This window comes from Oxyura jamaicensis, chromosome 5 (assembly GCF_011077185.1).
Source record: "Oxyura jamaicensis isolate SHBP4307 breed ruddy duck chromosome 5, BPBGC_Ojam_1.0, whole genome shotgun sequence".
NCBI lineage: Eukaryota > Metazoa > Chordata > Aves > Anseriformes > Anatidae > Oxyura > Oxyura jamaicensis.
The window spans coordinates 34,054,252-34,077,184 of NC_048897.1; the positions used below are offsets into that span (position 1 = coordinate 34,054,252).

At 36.3% G+C, this 22,933-nt stretch overlaps 1 protein-coding gene across 2 annotated transcripts in view; it reads right to left on the reverse strand.

Annotated features, from left to right (window-relative positions):
• Window positions 1-712: 712 nt before the first annotated feature.
• The window catches only part of SEL1L (SEL1L adaptor subunit of ERAD E3 ubiquitin ligase), a 31,498-nt gene continuing 9,277 nt past the window's right edge, over window positions 713-22,933 (reverse strand). Inside the window, exons 4-21 of one of the 2 annotated variants that reach the window (XM_035327352.1) lie at window positions 21,227-21,394; window positions 20,522-20,627; window positions 18,814-18,976; window positions 16,977-17,030; window positions 16,833-16,892; window positions 16,180-16,261; window positions 15,712-15,866; window positions 15,064-15,120; window positions 14,057-14,125; window positions 13,297-13,374; window positions 12,519-12,581; window positions 11,544-11,631; window positions 11,136-11,284; window positions 10,386-10,551; window positions 8,757-8,828; window positions 7,492-7,664; window positions 5,494-5,622; window positions 713-4,724 (exon numbers count right to left, since the gene is read on the reverse strand). In XM_035327352.1, the coding sequence (XP_035183243.1) occupies window positions 4,521-4,724; window positions 5,494-5,622; window positions 7,492-7,664; window positions 8,757-8,828; window positions 10,386-10,551; window positions 11,136-11,284; window positions 11,544-11,631; window positions 12,519-12,581; window positions 13,297-13,374; window positions 14,057-14,125; window positions 15,064-15,120; window positions 15,712-15,866; window positions 16,180-16,261; window positions 16,833-16,892; window positions 16,977-17,030; window positions 18,814-18,976; window positions 20,522-20,627; window positions 21,227-21,394 (2,036 nt within the window). In that variant the 3' untranslated portion in view covers window positions 713-4,520. Of the gene's footprint in view, window positions 4,725-5,493; window positions 5,623-7,491; window positions 7,665-8,756; window positions 8,832-10,385; window positions 10,552-11,135; window positions 11,285-11,543; window positions 11,632-12,518; window positions 12,582-13,296; window positions 13,375-14,056; window positions 14,126-15,063; window positions 15,121-15,711; window positions 15,867-16,179; window positions 16,262-16,832; window positions 16,893-16,976; window positions 17,031-18,813; window positions 18,977-20,521; window positions 20,628-21,226; window positions 21,395-22,933 lie in introns of both variants that reach the window. The other variant, XM_035327351.1, reaches the window with a different exon arrangement.

The window sequence follows — 22,933 nt, forward strand, 5'->3', positions numbered from 1 at the left end:
CTCCCCCTCCCCCCCCCCCCATTGTATTCATATACCGGTCTCTCTCACCTCTCAGACAATGTGCAAAGCCTACAACTACTTCAGATAACTATGTAAAATGGGCTGATGCCTAGGAGTTTTGACTCGTTTCACAGTAATGGTCTTGGTGCCCCATCACTCCCCTTACTTTCCTTCTCCCTAATTTTCTTCAAAATCAATAAGCACATAAGAAGGCAAGCCAAATGAACCTATTTTGTGGCAGGACAGTTAACAGGTATTGAGAAGCTCCTCAACAGATGGAGTCTGAAGGGACGAGTATCCACAAAGAGGGCTGAAAAGGAAGTAAACCTGTAGGGCTCCCTTCCCCAGTATCTGCTTCTAGTCACACTGTTATCCATGTATTAGTATGGAAAATGCACTAGTAATCCTGAAGTTATTAGTCCATCTTGAGTCACACAGCCGTTCTGTCTGCTACAGACAGTGCAGAGGTTGTATACACTAGAAAAAAGTGTCACACAGAGGGCAAGTCTCTAGCACAGATGAAAATACAATGCGTAATTTTCCATTCCCCTTTCTATGCCTCTCCTAAGTTATAGGTGTATGCATATGTTTTTAAGAGGAATAAAAAGTGAAAGAAATGTGAGCATCCTTATAGGAAAGGAGGCATTTAGTAGTGAGAAACATCCATACATATGATTAACAACTGACATCCTCTGTTACCATAACCACTGTGAACACTGAGGGTAACCACACAGGTGGTAGCTTTATTTCACAAGATTAAAGATACAGTACAAAATGAATCTGTACATCTTTCTATTAACAGAATTTGTTTACACAATTATATTACATTTGACCAGCCTTTATACTGATTTTAAATACAAAATAAATTTACAAAAGTCCTACAAGACCCTTTAAAGAACTGCAGCTGATAAAAACAAAGGGACTATTTTTTGGGGGGAACCCTATTTGCCATATGCACTTGCAGTAGTTCTTAAACCAAACTAAGTTATCTTAGTTTAATATTCTCTGAAACAAAAATAGAATTTCAATTTATTGTTGCCTAAAAAGGAAACAACTTCCAAAGGTGACTGTAAACCCCTGTAATATAATCCTTATAGGTCAAAACTAGTATATAACAGGTGGAAGCTAGATAATGCATAGTCTTAGAAGTCCTTTCACAACCCATAATTTAATGTTCTTCTCAAAGAAGATTTCTTTTCCTGCACTTTAAAGTTCAGTAAGAGAAGATGACCAAAGTGATGGAAGATGACTAAAAAGTGCATGAAGTTGTGTTTCATAAAGTCTCATTGTGATATTTATATCAAAGGCTTTAATTGCCATTACATTGTCCTATGATGGACATATAAAGCAAGGAAAACTATTTCAATAGGCTAAGCTCTGGGGCAAGTGTCAAAGGGAAGAACTAGAATCTTGTTTTCTCAACATTTCAATGTTACTTTCAAACTGCAGGAACAGCTGATGTGTAATAATGTGAGATGCAGAACAATGTTTCCCCCCCGCACCTTTCCACTGTATTCTTGTATATAGAACTCCCACTGACAACTGTTACTGCTCTGCAGATCCATCCTCCAATGCAGGGAGGAGACAGCAGGTGTCTGTGAAGGTCAAATAGGCAAGCTCTGGCCTATGTTACTACAAAGAACACAGTTTTTCCATTTAAAGAACAATCACATACCTAAGAAAGGCTTCTCTTAAAACCAATTTCTCTTCTAAAATAATTCTGCGCATAAGCTGTAAGACAATCTGCGTGCTACCAAAAGGGAAGAGCACTTCACTGCAATCAACTGAGCAACCCAGTTCCTTTAGGAAAAAAAAAGAAGTTTGATAAACCAAGTTCACAAGAAACATTGCTAGTAAGAGTTAAACACACTACCCTCAGAATGCAAGCTTCAGAACAGAATAGCAAGGGATTGTCACAGAAACTGAACTGATGTTGTTTAACAACCAATTTAGAAAGTATATTAATTTCTTTAATCCCTGAGTTAACTTACTACTCATGGTAAGTACCTTTTACTACCACTTCACTCATACAAATGCCATCTGAAAAAAGTTCGTGATAGCAGTTTGATTGAAGTAGTGGAAAAAGCAGAAAGACTTCCTTATTGCTTCTGCAAAAAGCAGTTCCTTATAATGAAATAACTCACTGATCTTCAGCCATGTTCTGTTGATTTCTTAGATGTAAAAATGCATCAGTTCAGTGAAAAGTGAGCTGTCAGATGGCAGTAATGATGAGAGATTCCCATGCAAACAGAACTTTTAGAATGTAGTTCTCGTTGATTAAACAAAACCAATTTTAATAAACCAGTAACAAAATTGTTAAACATCCTAAGAGACCAATGAACTAGTGGTAGTTAACTGAAAAACCTTTTCCATATAATCTTTAATTTATTCATGCTGAGCTAAAAAGAGCTATTAAGTGACAGAGGCAAAAAAATACTTTAGAGAAAGTGCTCAGAAGTCACAGATATCTTAGAAATGCAGCTGGGGAGTTGCTGTACATTTTAGACACTACATTAAAATTCAACACTGTTGCATCTGATAATGATGATCAAGATTGAAACAAGACATTCCTCTATCACTTACTGCAACCCTCCAAACTTAGATGAAAGATTTGTCTCCATATAACCAGCAAAGGCATTTTGAAGCACTGAAAAGCTCTACCTATATTTTAATACTAAGTCATCCATGACACTTCAGTTTACAGAAGAGGGGATTTCTTATCCTCTCCCCCAAGCTACAGATATATTAATGCAATGGTTGCCTTACAAATGCATTAAATATAAAAACAGATCAAGTCTCAACTCTACAGCATATTGAGAGCATATTGAGGTTGCTGCCAATCCACTGGAGGAAAAAAATGTATGCAAGGAAGCTCTTAACCATTTAAATGCAGCAGATTTTGACAAAAAGAAGGTACAACCTCATCATTCGTATTTCATTTTGCTTTAAGACAGCATATTCAGAGGGTTTAATGCTAGTACAGAAACAAGTATTTAACTGCCTTTGCCAAATAAGAACAGAAACAACTGTATTTGTTACACCTAAGCTATTCCCTCACTGCTTCCCACCCTCAACCCCTGAAATTATAGTTCAATGAAAAATCGTCACTAACTCAAAACTCCTTGCAGTCTAAAAACTTCATTCCACAGGTCTTATTTCTTTATACTCACTAGAAAGCCTTTGCACTGACCTGGTGGGATCAAGAGGCCATAAGCCATTAGTTGTCTTTATCTTTGGATTTTCTTGTTACAAGGGATCCTCAGATGGCACAGCCATTCAGACGTGTTGTTCTGACTTTCTCGTGTATGCCAGGTACAAGAGAAGTAGGCCATAGCCAGAGCACTGCTGTGATCTAACATATGATTTTTATCAGTCAACCAAACTTTGGAGTAGCATCACTGGCATAAATCCATGCCTTTCTATAGAGTATGCATCTCTGGGGCCCTTTCTCTGCAGATACATTAAACAGATGCACATGTAAGGTACCACATACATTCCAGTTGCAAGACCACCTTCTTGCAGTGCAAAGAACATGCAGGATTGTTGAAAATTAAATACAAGACTACCACTACTAAAAAATGAGTAGGCTAACTCACTGAGTTTTCTGGCTCTGTCATTCCTTCAGTGTCCACTAATACTTGTGCATTCTGTAATCTAGACTCAGTTTCTCTGCAAGAGCGAGGTTAAATTATTTAGGAACATTAACAACTTGTCCTTATGTCACTAAGGACTGCAAATTATGATCTCAAAAAAATTAGAAGGGTGCAAGATCTGGGCACTGCAATAATAGCTTTCAACTAATTATCTTCACAGGCCCAATCTGTCCCAGCCCACCTCCCGGGCTACAGACAGGCTCCTGACAACTGCCTACTATAAGGGCAATGGAGGAAAATACTCAAAACAAAAAAGCACAAATGCAGAGTGACGTTTGCTAGCTTAGTTTTACAGAGTTTATAAATAATCCACATTAAACCATCCAGGACAGCATAAAAGACCAAAGTGTAAGAAATAAATGAAATAAAGACTGTAGAAACACTCGGGATGCAGGTCAGAATATAAGTTCATACAGCTCTAGCCTTTTTAGACTTTGAATAAAGTTCAGCTTCTTGGACTGAAATTGGCCATAAAATCATTACTATTATTTTTGTTTTTATAGGGCAGCTGCTATCAGGCAGGCAAAAACCTTCCAATGCTAACCTTCTCTCTCTACAAGATGAAAAGGACTTTGAATAAAGAGGAACTAGATACAGCAGGCAACATTTTTGTAGTAGCACACTTCTGTGTTTCCATGAAAAAAGCCATAGTGTTATTCCATTGGCACTGAAATAACATTCGAATCAGTTTCAAAATAATTTTCTTATCCCTGAAAAAAGGCATCATTCTAAGCAGCTTTCTGACTTTTTCCTTTATAAACTTCTTTGTGCCTCTTTTGTGGGAGGGACCGTTGATCCGAAGTCCTAAATCACAATGAAAACTGTTCCTTGTGGAAAAATCCAGTTCTTTCACTGAGGCTCTTGTTGCTATTGTGGTGGTCGATGCTCTGGTGGTGGTTCTTGTTGAGGCACAGCTGGCCGCAGTCCTGCTGGTCTGGGAATTGCCTGATGTTGCCTTTGTCTGTAAGCTATAATTGTTCCCAGAAGCAAAGTGATGATGGTCATAAGGTAAAGGTCCCACTCCGGCCCCAGCAGCTGGTCCATATCAATGTGTGAGAATACCTCCCTTATCTAAGGAAAGAAGTCCACATCAGCACATCAAAGTAATATCAGTAATCCGCATAGTAGCTTCTGTGAGCACTACATAAATATTGCCTCAATCGATTCAGAATGTTTTGATTGTCCACTGCTGACAATCTTAGACTTAAATTCTGTCAAACCTAGCTGGATTGCCTGAACTAAATGGCAATAGTTTTCCTACCACTTTAATTTATCAAGTAATCCAAAAGGCAGTAAGATAGTAGAACACAAATATTTAAGACCTTAAATGCAGAAAAGTCACCAAAATTCCATGTAAAGGATTTTTCAGTGCCATCATTAAGCAGAAACTTATCTTAGATAGTTCAGCTATTGTGCAGAGCAACTTTTCCAACAGGAAAAAGGATTCACACAGGATTCAAACAGGACTCAAGTGGAATTGATGCAGCTAAATATAAAATTCCTTAAGAACTAAAGCACAATTTTTTTTTCTTAAGCAGTTATTACAATAATTTGCTCAACTTTGATGGCAGATGCTCATGGATAGGAGCTGTCCAACAGGTTTGAGAATTTCTTTTCAAGGGAAAAGTAGCACTGAAAAGCACTGGCTGAGCACATTTTAGTTTCTCATAATGGTGTAAACAAGATGAATCACGGCTTCAGTAACTTTGATAAACACCACCAGAAATCCTATCAAGTTTTCAGTTGGCTCACATGAGTTTTCTACTCAAGTAAGAGCTCTATTTTTAAAAGATTGAGTTGCAAACACATTTTTTCCTCCCTTTAATTCTATAGTACTTACATTAATTTCTTGAACATACTGCACAGAATAAATCACTCCAAGTTTGCAAAGCGCTAGGAAGACTGGAACCTGAGCATCTGGGCTTGCTTCAGCTGCCATGTCATAAAATCGTTTTGCAAGATGAATATCCTACAGTTAAGAAAATACAAGACTCAGTTATGAAGAACACAAAGTTGCCGTAAGATCTAGAGGTTTTTCTAGAAGAAAACTTATACTGTCATTTGAAAATAAGTATTTCTTGGAAAAAACATTCAGTAAAACCCTTCCCCTTTTTGTCCCCAAGGGATGTTCATCTTTGAAGAGGTAAGTAAAGGGAATAAAGGGAAGCTTCCATCTGAGGACGAAGCTAGCATGATGTTGAAATTGAACCTAATAAAGAGATTAGTATCAATACATTCAACACATGCACTGTAAACTAAAGCTTATATTTAGATCATATACAGATATACAGAGTATATTCAAGTATACTCTGGATCTGCAATGCCACACCAAGTATGAAAAGACTAAGAAAACTGAAGTCAGGTAGGAGAGCATAGTGACAATTCCTCCTAGTTATACCACAGTATGCCTGCTTCAGAGTGCCTGCAGCTTCCAACCATTTCCGCACATATTCCCAAATTAGATTCTACTTTAACCTAAACTGACCTAGCTCACAAATGATGGCAGCGTGCCAAAAGCACGAGCACCAATAGCCACTTGTGGGATGCCTAAAATAGTGTTCTCTGCTGGGGTAATTGGAACAAGAAGGTGACTGTATCAAGAACAGAGGATACATGTAGCTACGAAGTTCAACTTTCCTTGATTTTTTTGGCTCTGCTTCAGATACATACTGTGCAAAATTAGGATATTGGGATACCAATTGCTTATGTTCATTCACACTGATGGGAAGAATAGGCCTGTATAAGGCTTACTTCTGGAAGCATGCAAGGTTAGAAATTCAAGAGAAATCTCCATGCCATATATTTCATCCTGATTGTGGAATACCTTAATCGTTTTCTGCTCATTGATACATAGAAGCTTAGTTTTATGACATACATGGAAACAGTGTGAAAATCAGTATATGTATGAGCTATACTAGATCACACTTTAGTATTTTAGTTCAATAGAATGCTTGAGTACTCCTTGAGCCCAAAAGGTCTGCCTGTTCTGTAACTGTTTAAAATTTTCTTATCTCCCTTGTAATATGCTAATATAATTGTAGAAGCAGATCCTAGTCATGGGTTATTTTCACTTCTAATTAGCAAGCCATTTGTTCTGTTTACATATTCCTCACTCACTCGATACAGGAGTGAAAACTGCAGGAGTCCAAGGTTTAATACACATAAATCACTGAAATATCATCCCAAATCTTAGAGAGCACCATGAGAAAGTAATTTAAGAAAACTATTATTATTTTTAGCAGCATACAGTTTTCATTCTGACATTGGACAACATTAAATCTATGAAAAAAGTGCGTAACAGTGTATGTGTTTGAAATTTGTGAAGGGGCTTAACATTTGGCTTCATAATAGTACGAAAACCATCTACGTATAGGAAGTGTAACATGGAGTCCTATATGTATGACAGACTATTTAGTCAGCAAGTAAATAGTTAATATGAATAGTAAGGCAAAAGCTGTTTTGAAGAAATACCATATTTACTCAGGATTCTCCCAAAAGAACAGTGACTTGAATTGTAGTCATGCAGGCCACACTACTGATTGGATTGTTCTCCCTAACTTTGGACTGCTTACAATCTTAAGGACATGGATTTTTGATGACATGGATGTAGGTAGAGGGAAAGTATACAACTTTCTTCAACAGTGAAAGTCCACAGTTTGTTAGACACTGTTCATGCTAAAAATCTATATATGAACCATCCACAGGCTCCCAGTGAAGGAACAAACTTGAGCAGTAGACATCTGCTGCATCAGGAAACAGTCCTCAAGCTGCCAGTTATATAGCTATTTGAGAAGATCCTAAGAAGTGGCTATGTAGCAGTACCTACAGCTTAACTCACCTGCTTGATGCCCAATCCCTTCTCATGCATGTAGCCCAGATTAAACATGGCTTGGGCACTGTGCTGTTGCTCCGATGCTAGTCGATAGTGAATAAATGCAGTTTCATAATCAACATCGGTACCAAACCCATAAAAATGGTAATCTCCAAGTTTAATTCTTGCAACTGTGTATCCTACAAACAACAAAGAAAGTAGCTAGGCAAAGAAATCCTCTAGGCAAAAGGAAGTTTTAGTTTCATATGAAGATGCACTACAGGCTTTGGTATTAATTTCTACAGTTTGCACAAAGTTCGTTTATCCCTCCGCCACAAATTTTTATTAATTTTTGAAGGAATATTTAACTTTAAATAATCCAAACCCAACTGACTTATTTTCAGGAAAGTACTTCTCTTAGTAATTCTACCAACATTTCTATTACAATTCAATGGTATCAGTTGAAAAGATATATACTGATGTTCATAGTCACTTATTAAGGAAAAATTTTCATTTATTATGATTATTAAGGGCTACAGAATTGTTTTTAAAATAGAGACAAAAACTTGAAAACCAAACACACTGATCATCATTTGGTAACTGATTTTTTGACTATACTATCCCCTCACTTTGTAATTTTCTATTAAAAGCCAACACTAGGTCTACAGATTTTCAGACAAAATCACATGCTCCATTTGCATGATACCGTCTTAAGTAAAAAGCTAGAAAAAAGTTAGAGAACTTGCACTGAGATGCATAATCTTTAAGTTTCGTTTTGCTTATTTTATAGTAAGATCACAAGCACCAGTTTAAACTCTGCCTGATTGGATAACAAGGCTACATTTTTGATCACTTAGCTTTGCTTGTTTTGGATAGGAAATTGCATTTCTTATTAACAATGACAAGTACCAAAGTCCTCAGTGGTAACTTGTATCTATTTTTCAAAGTGATTTCTTTTTTTTTTTTTTTTTTTTAAGAAAAGTCAGTGTAAAATCTGTTCCTCATAATACTACTCTATAATTCCACATAGAATGACAAGAAAAAACCACACTACACATTTGTGTTCTGTTCGTTTCACTCTTCAGGATCTCAGAATGGCTTGTGACTGCAAGCATACTGCAATAACATTATTGCTACCACTAGAAAAAGAACAGCAACTAGGCTCATGTAACTAATACTGAGCATAAACAGATAAGCTTTTCCCTCCTTCCTCATTTCATAAAAATGAGAGAATCAGACATTACTGGCTCTTCTAAAAATAAACTAACTGGAATTGTGAGGTACACACTTACCTTGAGAAGCCGCTCTATTCCAGTGAAGCAAAGCTCGAGGATATGTTTCATTTTCTCCAACTATGCTAGCTTCTTCTAGAAAAGAAATTAATAGTTAAGTGTGAACTTGGTATGCACCCTCAAGACACCCCCCTACTTATATTAAGTATACTAAAATGAATTGAAAAATGAAATGTGCTATTTCCCAAACAAGATTCAGCCTGACTGAAATTAGTAAGAAAAACTTTTATTTATATTGTCATTCCACATCTCTGCCCGCATGAGTTATGAACAAACTGTATAAATTAACCCCCCAAAATTGCTTATCAAGTGTCTTTCCCATTCTTGCTTTAGGATATACTGAAGCATATTTGAGAAATGCCAGAAGGTGTAATTTTTTTTTAAGAGTACAGTCTGCGCTCTGACATAGGTGCACTCACATACAAGGCTACAGTATAAAACTAACTTAGTTTGACTATATTAAAAAAAAACAAACCACCATGAGACAAGTAAAATATAAAGAGAAGACAAACTCCTTAACCTGACAGAGACTGCGTATTATACACAGCAGTGCTACACCTACTTCAGAGCATGTTTTGTTTGTGTCATAGAGGGTTGCTGAAGTGTCAGACTAGACAGTTCAAAGGACTAACTTTTTTCACTTCTAGCGTAACTGTGAGATAGTATAGCTGAAACATATTTAACATACAGATGTTCTGAATAAAGTATGTAATTTTAAATATCCAAGAAAAGATAATCAGGATTTTAACCCAGCAAAAGATGCTAGGTCTTTGCAAGAATGCACTCCCAGCACTGATGCCACTGCTGTAGCTTATCTAAAGATGAGTCACTAAGGCACCTCTGAAAAACATCAACTGGAAATTAAGATGTTAGTCTATGCAGCCACTAATAGCTGATTTTTGTATTGGGATACAAAGCCCTAAATCTGGTACAAGACATGTAAATTTACATGTCTTGTACATGTACAAAATTCAGGAAGTTTAAAACATTGGCTTTTGTAGTTTCTGGAAAGATTCACCACTTCCACTGTTTTCCTGCGATCTCAAACTATAGAAAAAAATCCAAGTTCTAGCCACTTAGGTTCAATGAGAGACAATGACAGTTTTTTTTTTTTTTTCAAATTAACAGAACCAATCAACTTTCTTCATCACTGCTTGAAGTGTAGAACAAGTTCAAAAGCTTAGAAAAAGTTGAGCACTTAGAAAAGCCATTACAAGATAAAGAACAAAGGAAACTGAACCTTGTATGCATAGCAAAGCCCAAAGGTAAAAACTAATGCTACTCCTACTCTATAGATTTAAAAACAAGGTGTTAAGGGTGTGTTTAAGAAGTCTGGAGAACAGAATTTTCAGCACTGTACCTATTTCTAAAGCCTTCCCTTACAACCCCATTTTTAAATCCCAGAAGTCAGAATTTAAATGTATTCTAAATTTTAGGCCAGGATGCTATACTTAGAGGTATAAAAAAGACAGTTTTCCAGTGCAGGAAAGGGGATAAAAGTCTCATTTAAGTGCAAACTGACCAAGAGCTATTTAAACACGTCTGCAAGAATTCTGAAGTTCTACTAAATGGACTGCTACAGGCTAACTCCAAAAAAAAAAACATTTCCATACAAATTTGAGTTCTTACTCTGATCGAGTATGAAAGCAGCATTGCTTTGAGCAACTTCATAGCCTTGTTCTGCCAATAGAAGATACTGAACAACAGCTGAATTTGAATCACCATCTTTATAGCTGTTGTAGGCAGTCATAAGTCTTTCAGACCAGCGTCCCCGTTCACAAACATTCTTAAACAACTGCAGAGGAAAAGGAGAAGACAGGTTGTCAGGAACTTCAGAAATTGAGATATTTTTTTTTGGCAGTAGGTAAAAAAGAAGGTAAGCCTTGACATAAGCCTTCTTTTTTGTAGGAGGTAGCCTTAACATTTGAACACCTGTTCCAAGTATTTGCATTTCACAGAAAAAGCTCAATAGACAAACATTACTTAAGCTTACTTTAAGGTATCAGTTACTAAGCAAACACACCAAGATTCAGATGCTTAATCAAAATTATACTTAATATGAGCTTTCCAACAGCTTTCTATTTCTCAGCTTAAATGTAACACTTGAAATCACATCTAAACGAAGAATTCAGTAATAATAAAGACACATTTGCTTTCTGATCCTTCTGATTTTTTTTCAAAGCTAAGAAAACTGTTACCAACTCACCATACCAGAACAAGAAAAATTAAAGATTTTTCTCATGAGATAAAAAGGTCATTAACAATATATCACTTTTCCTTATTATGGCCTTGGCCATAATTTCATATGTAAACTGACATGGTCATGTCCAACCATTTGGAAGTTAACATTATTTGACTTTTATAAATGGATGACCTTACCTCAACAGCAGTATGACAGGATCGCATCACTCCAGTGCCAGTAGCGTGCATCTGAGCCAGATTATAAAAAGCCAGAATATGGCCACCCTGGGAGGCCAAATTAAAATATTTCAAAGCTTGTTTGTAGTCTCTCTTGACTCCAATACCATCTAAAAAAAAGATTAAGTCAATGCTATTCATTTCTCATAACAAGCAAGGTTGTATGAAACATAGTACACATTTACTCTCAAAAAAAAGTATTACAGAAAGGTGTTGTCAGTGTTAGGAAAAGGAGCAGTTAGAATAAAATATAAATGCAGTGCAGTAACAACTCCACATGCAGTATGTCCATACTTAGAATGCCACCTAGCGAACAGTTACTGAACAGGCAGTTTGTACTTGGCAAATCATCATTTTGATGCCACTTACTGTAATACATGGAACCTAGTTGAAGTTGTCCATCAACCCATCCCTGTTCTGCAGCCTTCTGGAAATACTTCAATGCTAGCTCATAGTTCTGCAGGCAGATTGGGTATAGTCATTAGAGCCTTGCAATACAGCACAATTTAAGTAAAGAAAGAACATATGTCTATGTGCAAAATGAAGTATCTATAGACCTATATCATAATAATGAATAAGAGACATGCTAGACATACTCTAGAGTAATTGAACAGGTTGCTCATAGACTGTGGAGTCTGCCTCCTTATATACTTATATACTCAAAGCTGCCTAGATACGGTCCCAGGCAACCTGCTCTGGGTGCACCCGTTTGAGTGGGGGTTGGACCAGATGACTTCAGAGGTCCCTGCCAACCTCAACCATTCTGTAATCACTACTGGCTATCTGACAGCTAGCATCCACATACAGAATTACAACAAATACAACAAATAGTTTTAATTAGCAGAACCAATGCCTTGCTCTGTTTTTAAAGCAATTAACTCATTTCCTCAATTTTTGCTAATTCAACTGTTTGAGTATCTGTTTATATAGCTAATTATATAACATCTGATAAAAAACCCTTCACATTGGAAAAGCAACATGGCAAATGAACTAATTAAAAATTTCAAAGTGTTCCTCCACTCTCACAAGAGAGACAAAACTAGGACAAGACACGCTTTCTTTCACAAGAAAAATTAAAGCTAAGTATAAAACTTCAGCTAAAAATTTACTTTGCTCTGCTTTTCTAATAGCTTCAGCAATATTTCCAAACTTGTTAGCAGAAACTCAGCAAGTGTTTAATAGCTGTTAACTCCAGAGTTATTTATTTATATTAGATTTCTTCATGAAATTTGCAGTACAAAATAACTCATAAGTCTTCTACAGTATTTCCCTCCAGAGAAAAAGCTTGTAGACAACAAGTTGCACAATCAGATAGAATTAGAAAGATAACCATCAAAAGCTTACCACTGGAACACCTCTTCCATACAAGTAAGCCATTCCTAATCCACTCTGCCCAACTGGATTACCCTGAAACAGGAAAATACTCCTGAAAAGAAAGTCAAAATCTACAACTATATATTCCAATTGGTACCTTATTAGCAGCAATAAAACTAGTAGTGCTGGAAAGAGGAGCCAAAAATGCAAAGCCCATCTATTAAGCAACAGTTATTTAAGGAGAAAATAGCATCCTTGGTATTTTTAGTTACCACACAGGTGATTACTATGGGGAAAAAAGCTTTCAATGCTATTATGATAGTCCTTGTACTTTTGAAGTGTTGCATGGGATGTAGAACACTTACCCAAAGAAAGCTGGGGCATTAATAACTTACTCATCATTAGTTTTTCCAAGTTTGCCGTGTTCTAGATGCCACAGAAACTCCCAAAACAGCTAATTTAAGAATCTGTCTTAATTTAAGGCAGACTGGTGGCTGCCCTGAGGGCTGTATTATTGACTAGCACCCCTGTAGAAGTATGTACCATTGTATTCCTTCAGTATCAGGACAGGCAATGTGGCACATCAGAAACCTTTAGTGAATGTAGGAAAGGAGCAAGTGAAGAGATCCATGACCAGAACTGGAGGCAGCCTACAGCACCTTTGACGGGCAGGATTTAGTTACAGGCTAATCTGGGACAGAAGAGCAAGTATGCACGTGGAAGTGCACAAAGAAGCATTTGTAGTACTGCTGAGCTTATCAAATTTTATAGTGCATTTGCTGTATTTCTAGCTAACAGATAATCTTACCATATCAGCAGCTTTCTTGAAATACTGTAGTGCCGTTTCATTGCTCTGAGGTACAACATCACTTCCTTCTGAGTACATCTGGAGGAAAAAGGCATTATTGATGAACACCTGGGTAAGTCAATTCACTGTAGAGATAACGAAGCACTGTAGCATTAGACAATTATAGTTATTTTACAAAATAAATTGCACCAAAGCAGAAGACATGTCCCTATGCCGTAAACTTCAGATTCAGAGGCATTAGCTTCCAATGGAGAATTAACTGCCCAGAAAATTAAAAAATTTGAGTGGTAATACCCTTCACTTCTGAGTTGTACCAGTGTGGAGTAAAGAACACAATCAGGCAAAAAATCCTATGAGATCATTGGAAGCCAGACTATTAGCATTTAAAATACTACTTGCCATCAGAGAAAAATTGTTGCCAGACCCTTACCCTAGCAGTCCAGAAAGCAGGAAACCACAATTTTTCATGTCAGCTGCCTTGACCATCATACTACGTTCTTTATTCATGCTCCAAGCGCATGAATTTTGCGTCCTCTACTGCAGTGACAGCCTCAAAGAGATATGCTAGCACTGCTACATATTGCATCCTAACCTTGGCATGTACTACAGTAGAGTAATAAAAATTTGACTCTTCACAGGGTGAAGGTAGCTGACAGCCCTTTCTGATCTCTCCACCAGAGATTAGAAAATAGGAAATATCTATTTTTTTCCTATTGAAACACCATCAATTTGCTTACTTTTGAGAGTGCTCACATCTTACCTTTCCCAGAAAGGCCATGGCATGTGAGTTACCAGCATTAGCTGCTTGATTGAAGTACTCAAATGCTCGCTGTAGAGAGAAAAAATATTTTAGCAATCTTGACATATGATTTGATTATCTTTTCTTGCAAATACAGCATGAGTAGATGGCTTGTCAAGTTATCAGGCTGCGATAAGAAAACGCTTAATCCCAACTAATTCAATATATGTAATGCAGCTCCCCACTTACATATAGTAAGAATACTGAGCAGTAATTCCTCTCAGTGTATTCCAAAAGGCAGATAAAAAAATAAAAACTACAAAACTGCCACTACACACAATCTACACAGGTGAATCTTAATTCCTTATTGTACCTCCAAATTCTATTTGGAAGACAGGATATCTGGAAGTTCCTGTTCCAGTTTTTACACAGACCTTGCATGTACTCATTCTGACTACTTATCTCTGAATCCATACAGAAACGCCATTTCAAGGTATTTTAAAAGGTGATGGCTGTTAAAATATTCCTGGTTGGCAGTAATCCCCAGATCTCCATTTTTCAGTACATATTTAAAGAGGTTAATTATTTTAACTTCTATAAGTAGTAGCTAGGTTAGCTTACTTACATAAGCAGAAGTTTTATTTTCAAAACAGATTCAGTATCTTTAGCATTTAAAGTAATACTATTCTGGCTACTGTAGTACACTATTCTTACAAGTCACATGAGATAGAATATCATTACTAACCTGTGTATAGTCCATCATGAAGATCCTACTGCATGTGCAAAAGCTCAGCCAGTTTCAAATACCACTTAATGAAAAGCAGGTCTTTTTTTTTTTTAACTCCTCATTTCTAAAAGCATTAAGTCTTTAACTGTGTAAGAAAATCCGCTCAATATACTAATCATAAAGATCAATTTTTGATGTATGGATTATGTTAAATACCTTATGGTATATCTTAAATGCTTCTGCTTCATTGTGGTCTTTGCTACATTCCCCCCCCGCCCGCAGATATATAAAGAAAGGCTACCTGATGATTTTGCTCTACTCCTCTTCCTCCATGCAAGTGCAATTGTCCAAGACCAACCTAAAAATAAAGTTTACAGTGAGTGTGAAGTCACAGATCTGTTTCAGTATCTACAGTACAGTCCTAGTTTTTTCTCATATTACTCTCAGATGAGGTGGAAATTTATCTGAGATAAAAAAGAGTTATGTGACTGTCCTAGATGAAAAATAAAGATTGTTCTCTTAACTTCTACCTAATTCTCAAGTCACATCTGACCAAGATAAATCATGACAATTTGCCTGCTATTAGCATCCTCTCCTCCACCTGTGGTGAAGAGGTCTAGCTTGCAGCATGCAGAAGTCATGCAAAGAAAAAGTCTCCACAACAGATGAAACTCTCCTTTAACTACTCTGACTGGTTTCTAGTGAACACCTAAGATATAGAAGTGGTAACATTTTAGATTTATTTTCCACAAAGAATTACATTTTCTCTCCAGGTTGTACCTTAAACATACTAAAATATAAGAGACTTATAAAAACCTAATCTGGAAATGTAAATCAACCCAAGTGCTAATTTACTGAAAGCTAAAGCTCCAGTATCTTTCTATATTTCATAAAGCTATTCCTGTAATTCCACAAACCTCTACAAACCACCAAATAACCTTAGTTGTACCTGTGCTTGTACATCTCCTTTCTCTGCTAAAAACTGGTAATATTGAATCAAGTCTTCTTCCAGCATTCCACTTGCCATTCCTGGATTTTCTACTTCATCTGCTAAGCGAATTCGCTGAACCACCGTGCCACCAGTCAATGAAATGTCGCTAGCAACTGGAAAACAGATTAGTAAAATTTTCAGGCAGCTTTGTTCAATACAAATATTACACCACAACTTTTAAAAACAAAACAAAGAGAAAACACTAATCTCTACAGAGCTTCAAACTCTTATTCAGAAATAAATTACTTCAGCATTCATTAAGAATTAAGTGCATTTCTATAGAGATTAAAAGGCATACAATTCTGACCCAAACAATTAACTTAGTAGCAGGAATACTGTATTTTTGCACTTCTAATGTTGACACAAGGAGACTTTCTAGGCATTCCTGTATCATTCAAAAATATTAGAGTAGTAAAAAGTTTTTACCATGATTAGCTACAAGTCGGTAGTGAGTGAGAGCAGATTCACAGCTTTGAAGGACTCCTATCCCAGCCCAGTACCGGTAACCCTAGAAAGAAAATATGAAAAATATGGGACTTGTCTGACAACACACTACTTGCAAGGTTACAAAAAATTTCACATTACTTGAGCAAGTTTTGACAGGACAATAGACAAAATGAAGGCCACCTCACCTGCATTAAAATCAGCTGACTGATACCATTAAAGGTTAAAGTGTATCCAATAAACCTCAGATATTGCTCAGAGAAAAGCAAACAGGCTGAAACTTATGAAAACTTAAAGGAGGCCTTTCTACTTATATACATTGCATCATCTTAAATATCACACTGACTAAACAAGCACCTTCTGTAAATATTTCAGCCTACAAAAATTAAAGCAGTTGACACTTCTGCTTTAAGTCAAAGAGATGTCAACTCAGACCATTTAAATCCATGGTGGTATACAGCTTAAAATGAGCAGACTTTTCCTTAAGTTAAGGAGGGAACAACGTGGAAAATACTATTGCCCACTCAATGCATGCAAGATGATCTAATTTTTAGGTTAAAAATTATGAGAGTTTAAGAAAGGGAAAGAATAACGACTTTACACATACAAGAAATTAAATGGGAAATCTTACTTACCAAGATCATATGGGCTATCAGATTTCCTCCCAAAGCTCCAAAAGTGTAATAGACCAGGGCCTTAATAAACAAACAAAAATCACTGGTTACTTAACATCTGCCTCCCAAGATAACAAAAACCTTCAGTGTGTGCTCTTATTTTACCTTAGCTTGACTAGAATTGACTCCTAGACCAGATGCATACAGAAATCCAAGAGCCTAGAAATAAAAATAAAGTTAGTCAGCACATCCATTGAAAATTCCAGGATTGGCTATTCCTGGCATACATAAGAATAAAGAAATACAACAATTCAAAGCTGCAGAGAACATGCCAAGCTCTACCTTCACTTAGGTAGTTCCTTTATCTAGGCCCTTCCCTTCCAGTTTCTGAATATAGAGTTACTAAGTTACTAGCTACCTAAGACACTACCATAAACATGTCTCACCACAATTCAGTTTAGTGTACCAAGCACAAGGAAGGAACTGCTACTTCCCTACATGCCTGCTGTAGATTCTGAGATACTGAACAGTAAAAACACCCCAGCGTAAAGACACCTTAATTGAAGATGAGTTATGTATGCACCTTGTTTCTTATACACCAGTGCAAAGAAACACTAACCATGAACTTCTAGAGAAGAGTTTTGTTATTTGATTCACTATCTGAAACATCCTATGAATTTAATATTTTTTGCATCTGTTCTGCCATGAATTAACTGCATTTTATGACTATAAGAATAAGCAGTTAGAGTAACAAGAGCTGCTTGGCTAAAGTTTTTTCAGAAGTTATTTTTATTCTTAGAATTTACATAAGTACTGCTCTATCTCTAACACCTGTTACAGCTGTGTGACTCAGAAACTAGTGGCACAAAAGATACAGTGCATATGAAGGTGTTCATATTGCACAATGCACTAAGACTTAGGCAATTCTGAAAGCACAGGAAAAACAAACATCTCAGACTGTATTGAATTCTACACCAATAAAACGGAAGGTTTTATTAAGATCTAGAAAAAACACTTCTTTCTACTGTAAGTTGTTGCTCCAACATCAAATATGTAACAGCAAGAGACTTGAAAGTCTAAGAACTCAGAGAAACTAGATAAATCCTAAAGAAGCTGACACTTCAAAAACAAAATCAAAAAGTAAATAAACATATGTAGATACTGATGCAAATTGACAATAGCCATGTTTTACAACATTACCTATGAACAAGTCCATATGAACAATTCCCTAACATTCAAAGGCACATGGACAAAGGAAGTTCTGCTCCACTAAATGGCTTCCAAGAATCTTAGGACTCTTAGTCTATTACTTCCCAGATTATAAACATCTCCCCCCACCTGCCGTAAAACTGCAGATGAAAAGCCACAGTATCTGAAATCCCACACAAACCACAAAAATTGACAGTTTCAGACCAGATATGTAGGCTAGATTCACCTGTATCCACTTGGTTTGATTTAAACCTCAAGTCTAGTTAGTCATAAAACAGAAAAAAATAAGCAGAGATGACTGTAACACTATACTACTGGTAGTTTAATATTATATATTAAAACTAAAACAGAATGTTTCCATTTGTTTACTTTGTACAGCCATATTTACTTCATAACCATACAAACACAAACTGTTCCTTCACACGGCTTTTGTCATTTGTTCCTGCACCCTCCGTTATGCTAGCAGCATTTGGGGAACAATCTTTCAACCAAAGGAACTGATGAAATTTAAAGTGGTAAAGCCAATGAGTAGTTCGGATTAAGAAATACTTAGAAAAGCACTAGTAATAAAAAAAAATCCTGAATAAAACTCCAAACTTGACGTAAAACATTTGGTTTTCAAACTTAAAAAGCAGCACCCTTTTATCTTTTTCAACTAGGGAACAGGTGCTGTTCATCATTCTCATCTGATCTAGATGGAAGAACAATCTTTATAACCAATTTAAAACAAGTACAATCTATAAAACAATTTATAAATCCAATAAACTTCCGTAGAATTTAAGGACATACATACCATTTGTCCTTTGGGAGAACCTTCTTCTGTTAGTTTTTCAAATAATTCTTTTGATGACTGTATGTTCTGCTTCAGATAATCCCCAAACAACAAAGCATAAGAGACTTTCTCCATTGCCTTCGTATGATTCATGTCTGCTGCTTTCAGGAGATACTGATATGCTCTTAAAGGAAAAGAATTTGAGTCACCTTGAAGCAAAACAACAGCTTCTATTCATAAACCCAGAAAGATTTGGGTGGGGTGGCTGGTTTTAGCAAGATACGTTAAAAGTTTTTAAAGGTCAAATGATCACATTTTGTAGAAAGAATTTTAAGTCCTGTACTAGACTTCTAGTCTACTACTAGATATCTAGTAGGACTACTATAACAGCTTCACAGAACACAGCAGATTAAAAGAAGCCTGAAAAAGGCTATGAAGTCTCTCTTCGTACAAAGTCATTCAGATGAAAATACTAAACATTTGGTCCTAGACAACTGCATATGTAATTAGTTTTGTGATGAAACCATCATGTTAACTATGAAAAAGTTCTCTGGAAACTCCTGTTTCTATTTCAACCTCAGAACTTAGAAAAGTAATTTCACAGCAATTTCAAAAACTGTGACCTCAAACAATATATAACATGCTTCAGTTTGATTTGTCACAGACCTCTGATAATATGCCAATATTTTTCTTTACTTCTCTTGCTTTCTATTGTGAGACTTGTTTTTCTTCCTCTTCCCTTTCTTTAGGTACAAGCTGAAGCACACTTGGTTCCTCACATGATTTGATCTTCTACGAAAATGCAATGCATTCAAGAGAACTGTTTCAAAAATTCATGGACTTTTATATAAAAAATACTAGCCAGATTGTAACAGATGCTGGTTCCTTTTATCTTAGCCAGGGTGTGATGGACAACCTCTAGCTGTCATTCAACTTCCTGATACATAAAGTAGGAATATGCCCCCTTATCTTGACCAAGGAATTTAACATGGTAATAATGCTTACATAATAGTCACTACCCTGAAGTCACCACTTGCTGATGACGTTGTCAACGTGACTACCAGGCAGTTCTACATTAGCTGCTATTAATTCTAGTGAACTGACAACTATTTCACCAACAATTGGTTATATTACAGAGTAGAAAGCAAAAAGACCAGAATGAATAGAACATTTCTACTTTTTTTGATTTTTTTCTGCAAGCATTACCCTTTTCTCTCACACAATGCTAGTTATTAGATTGTTAATTATTTATTGAGAATAGGTTTAAAACTAATTTTTCTGCTGAGACCATCAGAAAGCAAGAACAAAAACAGAGCAGGATAAGAAATGCTCATCTTTCCTGCTCATTCATCTTTGAAGCAGAATGAGAAAGACCATAAGAAATATATGAAAAGGGGCATGTCAATTACCTCATATTACATCCTCAGTTTCTTCCCAGGCAGTTTCCACATTTAGATTGTAACTAGAAAACTGCAGCACCACCTTGCATTAAACTCAATGTTTTAAATACACCCACTCTTCAGAAATGCATATAAATTTTTGTGTAGTTAGAGGAAAGCAAACAAGTTTTCTTTCTAAATGCCCTCAAATCACTTTTAACTTTCACTACCATGCTAAATTCCATAAAGTGGGAAAGTCCCAGGAAATCTCATTTAGATTAGTTCTTAGTTAAGCCAGACTGATCAGCTATGTAGTCATTCTCTTGTGGGGATGGAGAGGGTGGACTTACTCTTTCTTCTGAGCCTTTTTACTGCTTTCATTAAGGATTTTCATTCCGGTCTGATAGACATCCTCAGCTTCTTGCATTTGCCTTCTCTTATTAGACTGCTCTTCAGCTTTTAAAAAAAAAATAACTCCAAAATATTAAGATCTCCAATTACACATCTTCAAGACTATTCACTCAAAAATTCCCATTTGTTCTAAGGGTAAATACAGCCAAAATGGTGTTTCTGAATACCAATAAGCAATCCCATGTAATTAAAAAAGGAGGCATTGAGTATCTTGGGAGATGGTTTCTTCCCATGTGATCTCTCTCATAGGAGTTTGTTATTAAAACATTCCTTTCATTGCTCCAAAGCAAGATGTGCAAAGAAGAAAGGTCCTCCTTCAGGAGAATGTTTTCTAGAACAGCGTCTCCTGTGCAACAAATCAGCGAGTATAATGTGGAACACCATCAAACCCCTGTACTTCTACAACCTCTGAAAGTCAATTTTACAGGTGCCTCCACTGCAAGATTTCCCACAAGTTGCATTTGCATTATGATCTTTTCCAGTATTTCCCATCACAAGAACTTTGCCTTTATAATTTCTTATACGAGGTGGCCATTAATACATGACCAGGACTTCTAGACCTTGTAATAGGGGGCATGAGGTATGAAAAAAACTGAGTTAAGAAAGCATTCCTTGGACAAGAATAAAGACATGAGGTTACTTACTTTCACAGAAGCCCCACTTTTGATCTTTCTTGTAATCATAGGTTGTTGCACACCAAAGCCTACCATCTTCCCTCCCATCTGCAGTGCACTCTGCATACTCCTTCTCCATAAACAAAAAGGGGAAGTGACAAGGTTCACCATCCGCAGTGCCTCCAATAGCTGTCAAAACTGAAAATAGATACCCAGGAGTAAGACTGCTTCCCTTTATTCTATAAAGTCACCTACTATATACAGAAAAGCACTCCTATGTTGGTATTATATTCTGTGAAGTTAAAAACTGCATTTCATCAACTTTTCAGTAAAGTTTCTAATTTACCAAAGCCTGAAAAAGCAGTTACTTTCCTAAGGAGCGCTTCAAAAATATTACTGTTCCATTTCTTAATTGAAAGTATGCAATTTCTTCTATTCCTTATTTCTAAGCAAAGAAAATACTTAAGAGTGTAGAATACAGATCAAATATATATATTTTGCCTACCATAATAAACAGCCCTTCCTTTTAGTTTCACTTCTCTGTACTCCCTTCCTCACGCAAAAGACTACCCACCAAGTGCATTCCAGTGCATTTATTCATTTTAGCCATAGTGCAAGATGTAGCCATTCAACAGAACTATTCACCAGGCTACTGAAAATACTTGAGTATCAGCAAGGAGTACATTTAGAAAATACAATCGTAAGAAAAGACTACAAAATCACTGAGCCCTCTCGCTCTTTACTGCTGCATATACTTGCATTGAAATCTTTATTTCATTTCACAAGTTTAAGTTGCGTTCAAGAGTACTTTCAGCGCTCTGATTTCTGAAGCACTAGACAAACATTAGTGATTCCAGTATTGCAATATTGTAAGTCAACCTTCTATAACGACTATTATCTTCAGTTTTTGAAAATGAAATTATTTCTATTAGCCTTTTATAAAGTTCCTTCTGTTTCACTATGCTAAAACCAGAAGTTAGCTTCAGCTTTATCTGAAGACATTTGAAGAGACATGCAATTTGAAGAGACATGCAAAGAAGGCCAATTGCGTTGTTCTTTCCAGTTAAGTTTCTAGTTCTTGTGGCTGTCAACAGAGCTAGCTCTCTTTTTTTCTAGAGACTATGCCATTTTTATAAGGCCTAGAGACCATACCATTTTTTAAAGTGAAAAAATCTCCAGAATTAGAGAGCTTGCTCAAATTGCTCTTTAGAATTCAATTCCTTGGCAGATATTCCCACCCAAGTTTATTAGCTCTTAACACACAGAACAGAGTTATTTTCAGAAACTGGAAAAAAAATAATGCATCTACACGTAATTAGCCTTGAATCACTTCAGACATCTGTTAGCCATTGGGTAACGCACAAACTCATGCTAAAAGTACATGCAACTAGAACAGATGGGACCTCTTATCACTATGAGCAAACTCCAGGTCCAGGATGTTAATACAACTTGGAATTTGAAACTTTACTTGTATAGCAAGTATAACATTACCTCCTAGAGTGAAAGCAATTGGACATGAACTATTTAGACAACGCTGTGCATAAGAGTTAGTTGTACACTAAAGTTATGAAACTACTCCAACCCAGTCCTCCCTTTTGCCTTTTTAAATTTTATATACTATTCCATAATGCAGTTTTCCCCCCACATAGCCACAAATATTAACTCCTGAAGCAACACAAGCATGCTATTACAGGATAAAATGTTAACCACAGTTTATAAGGTACTTGAGGAATGATA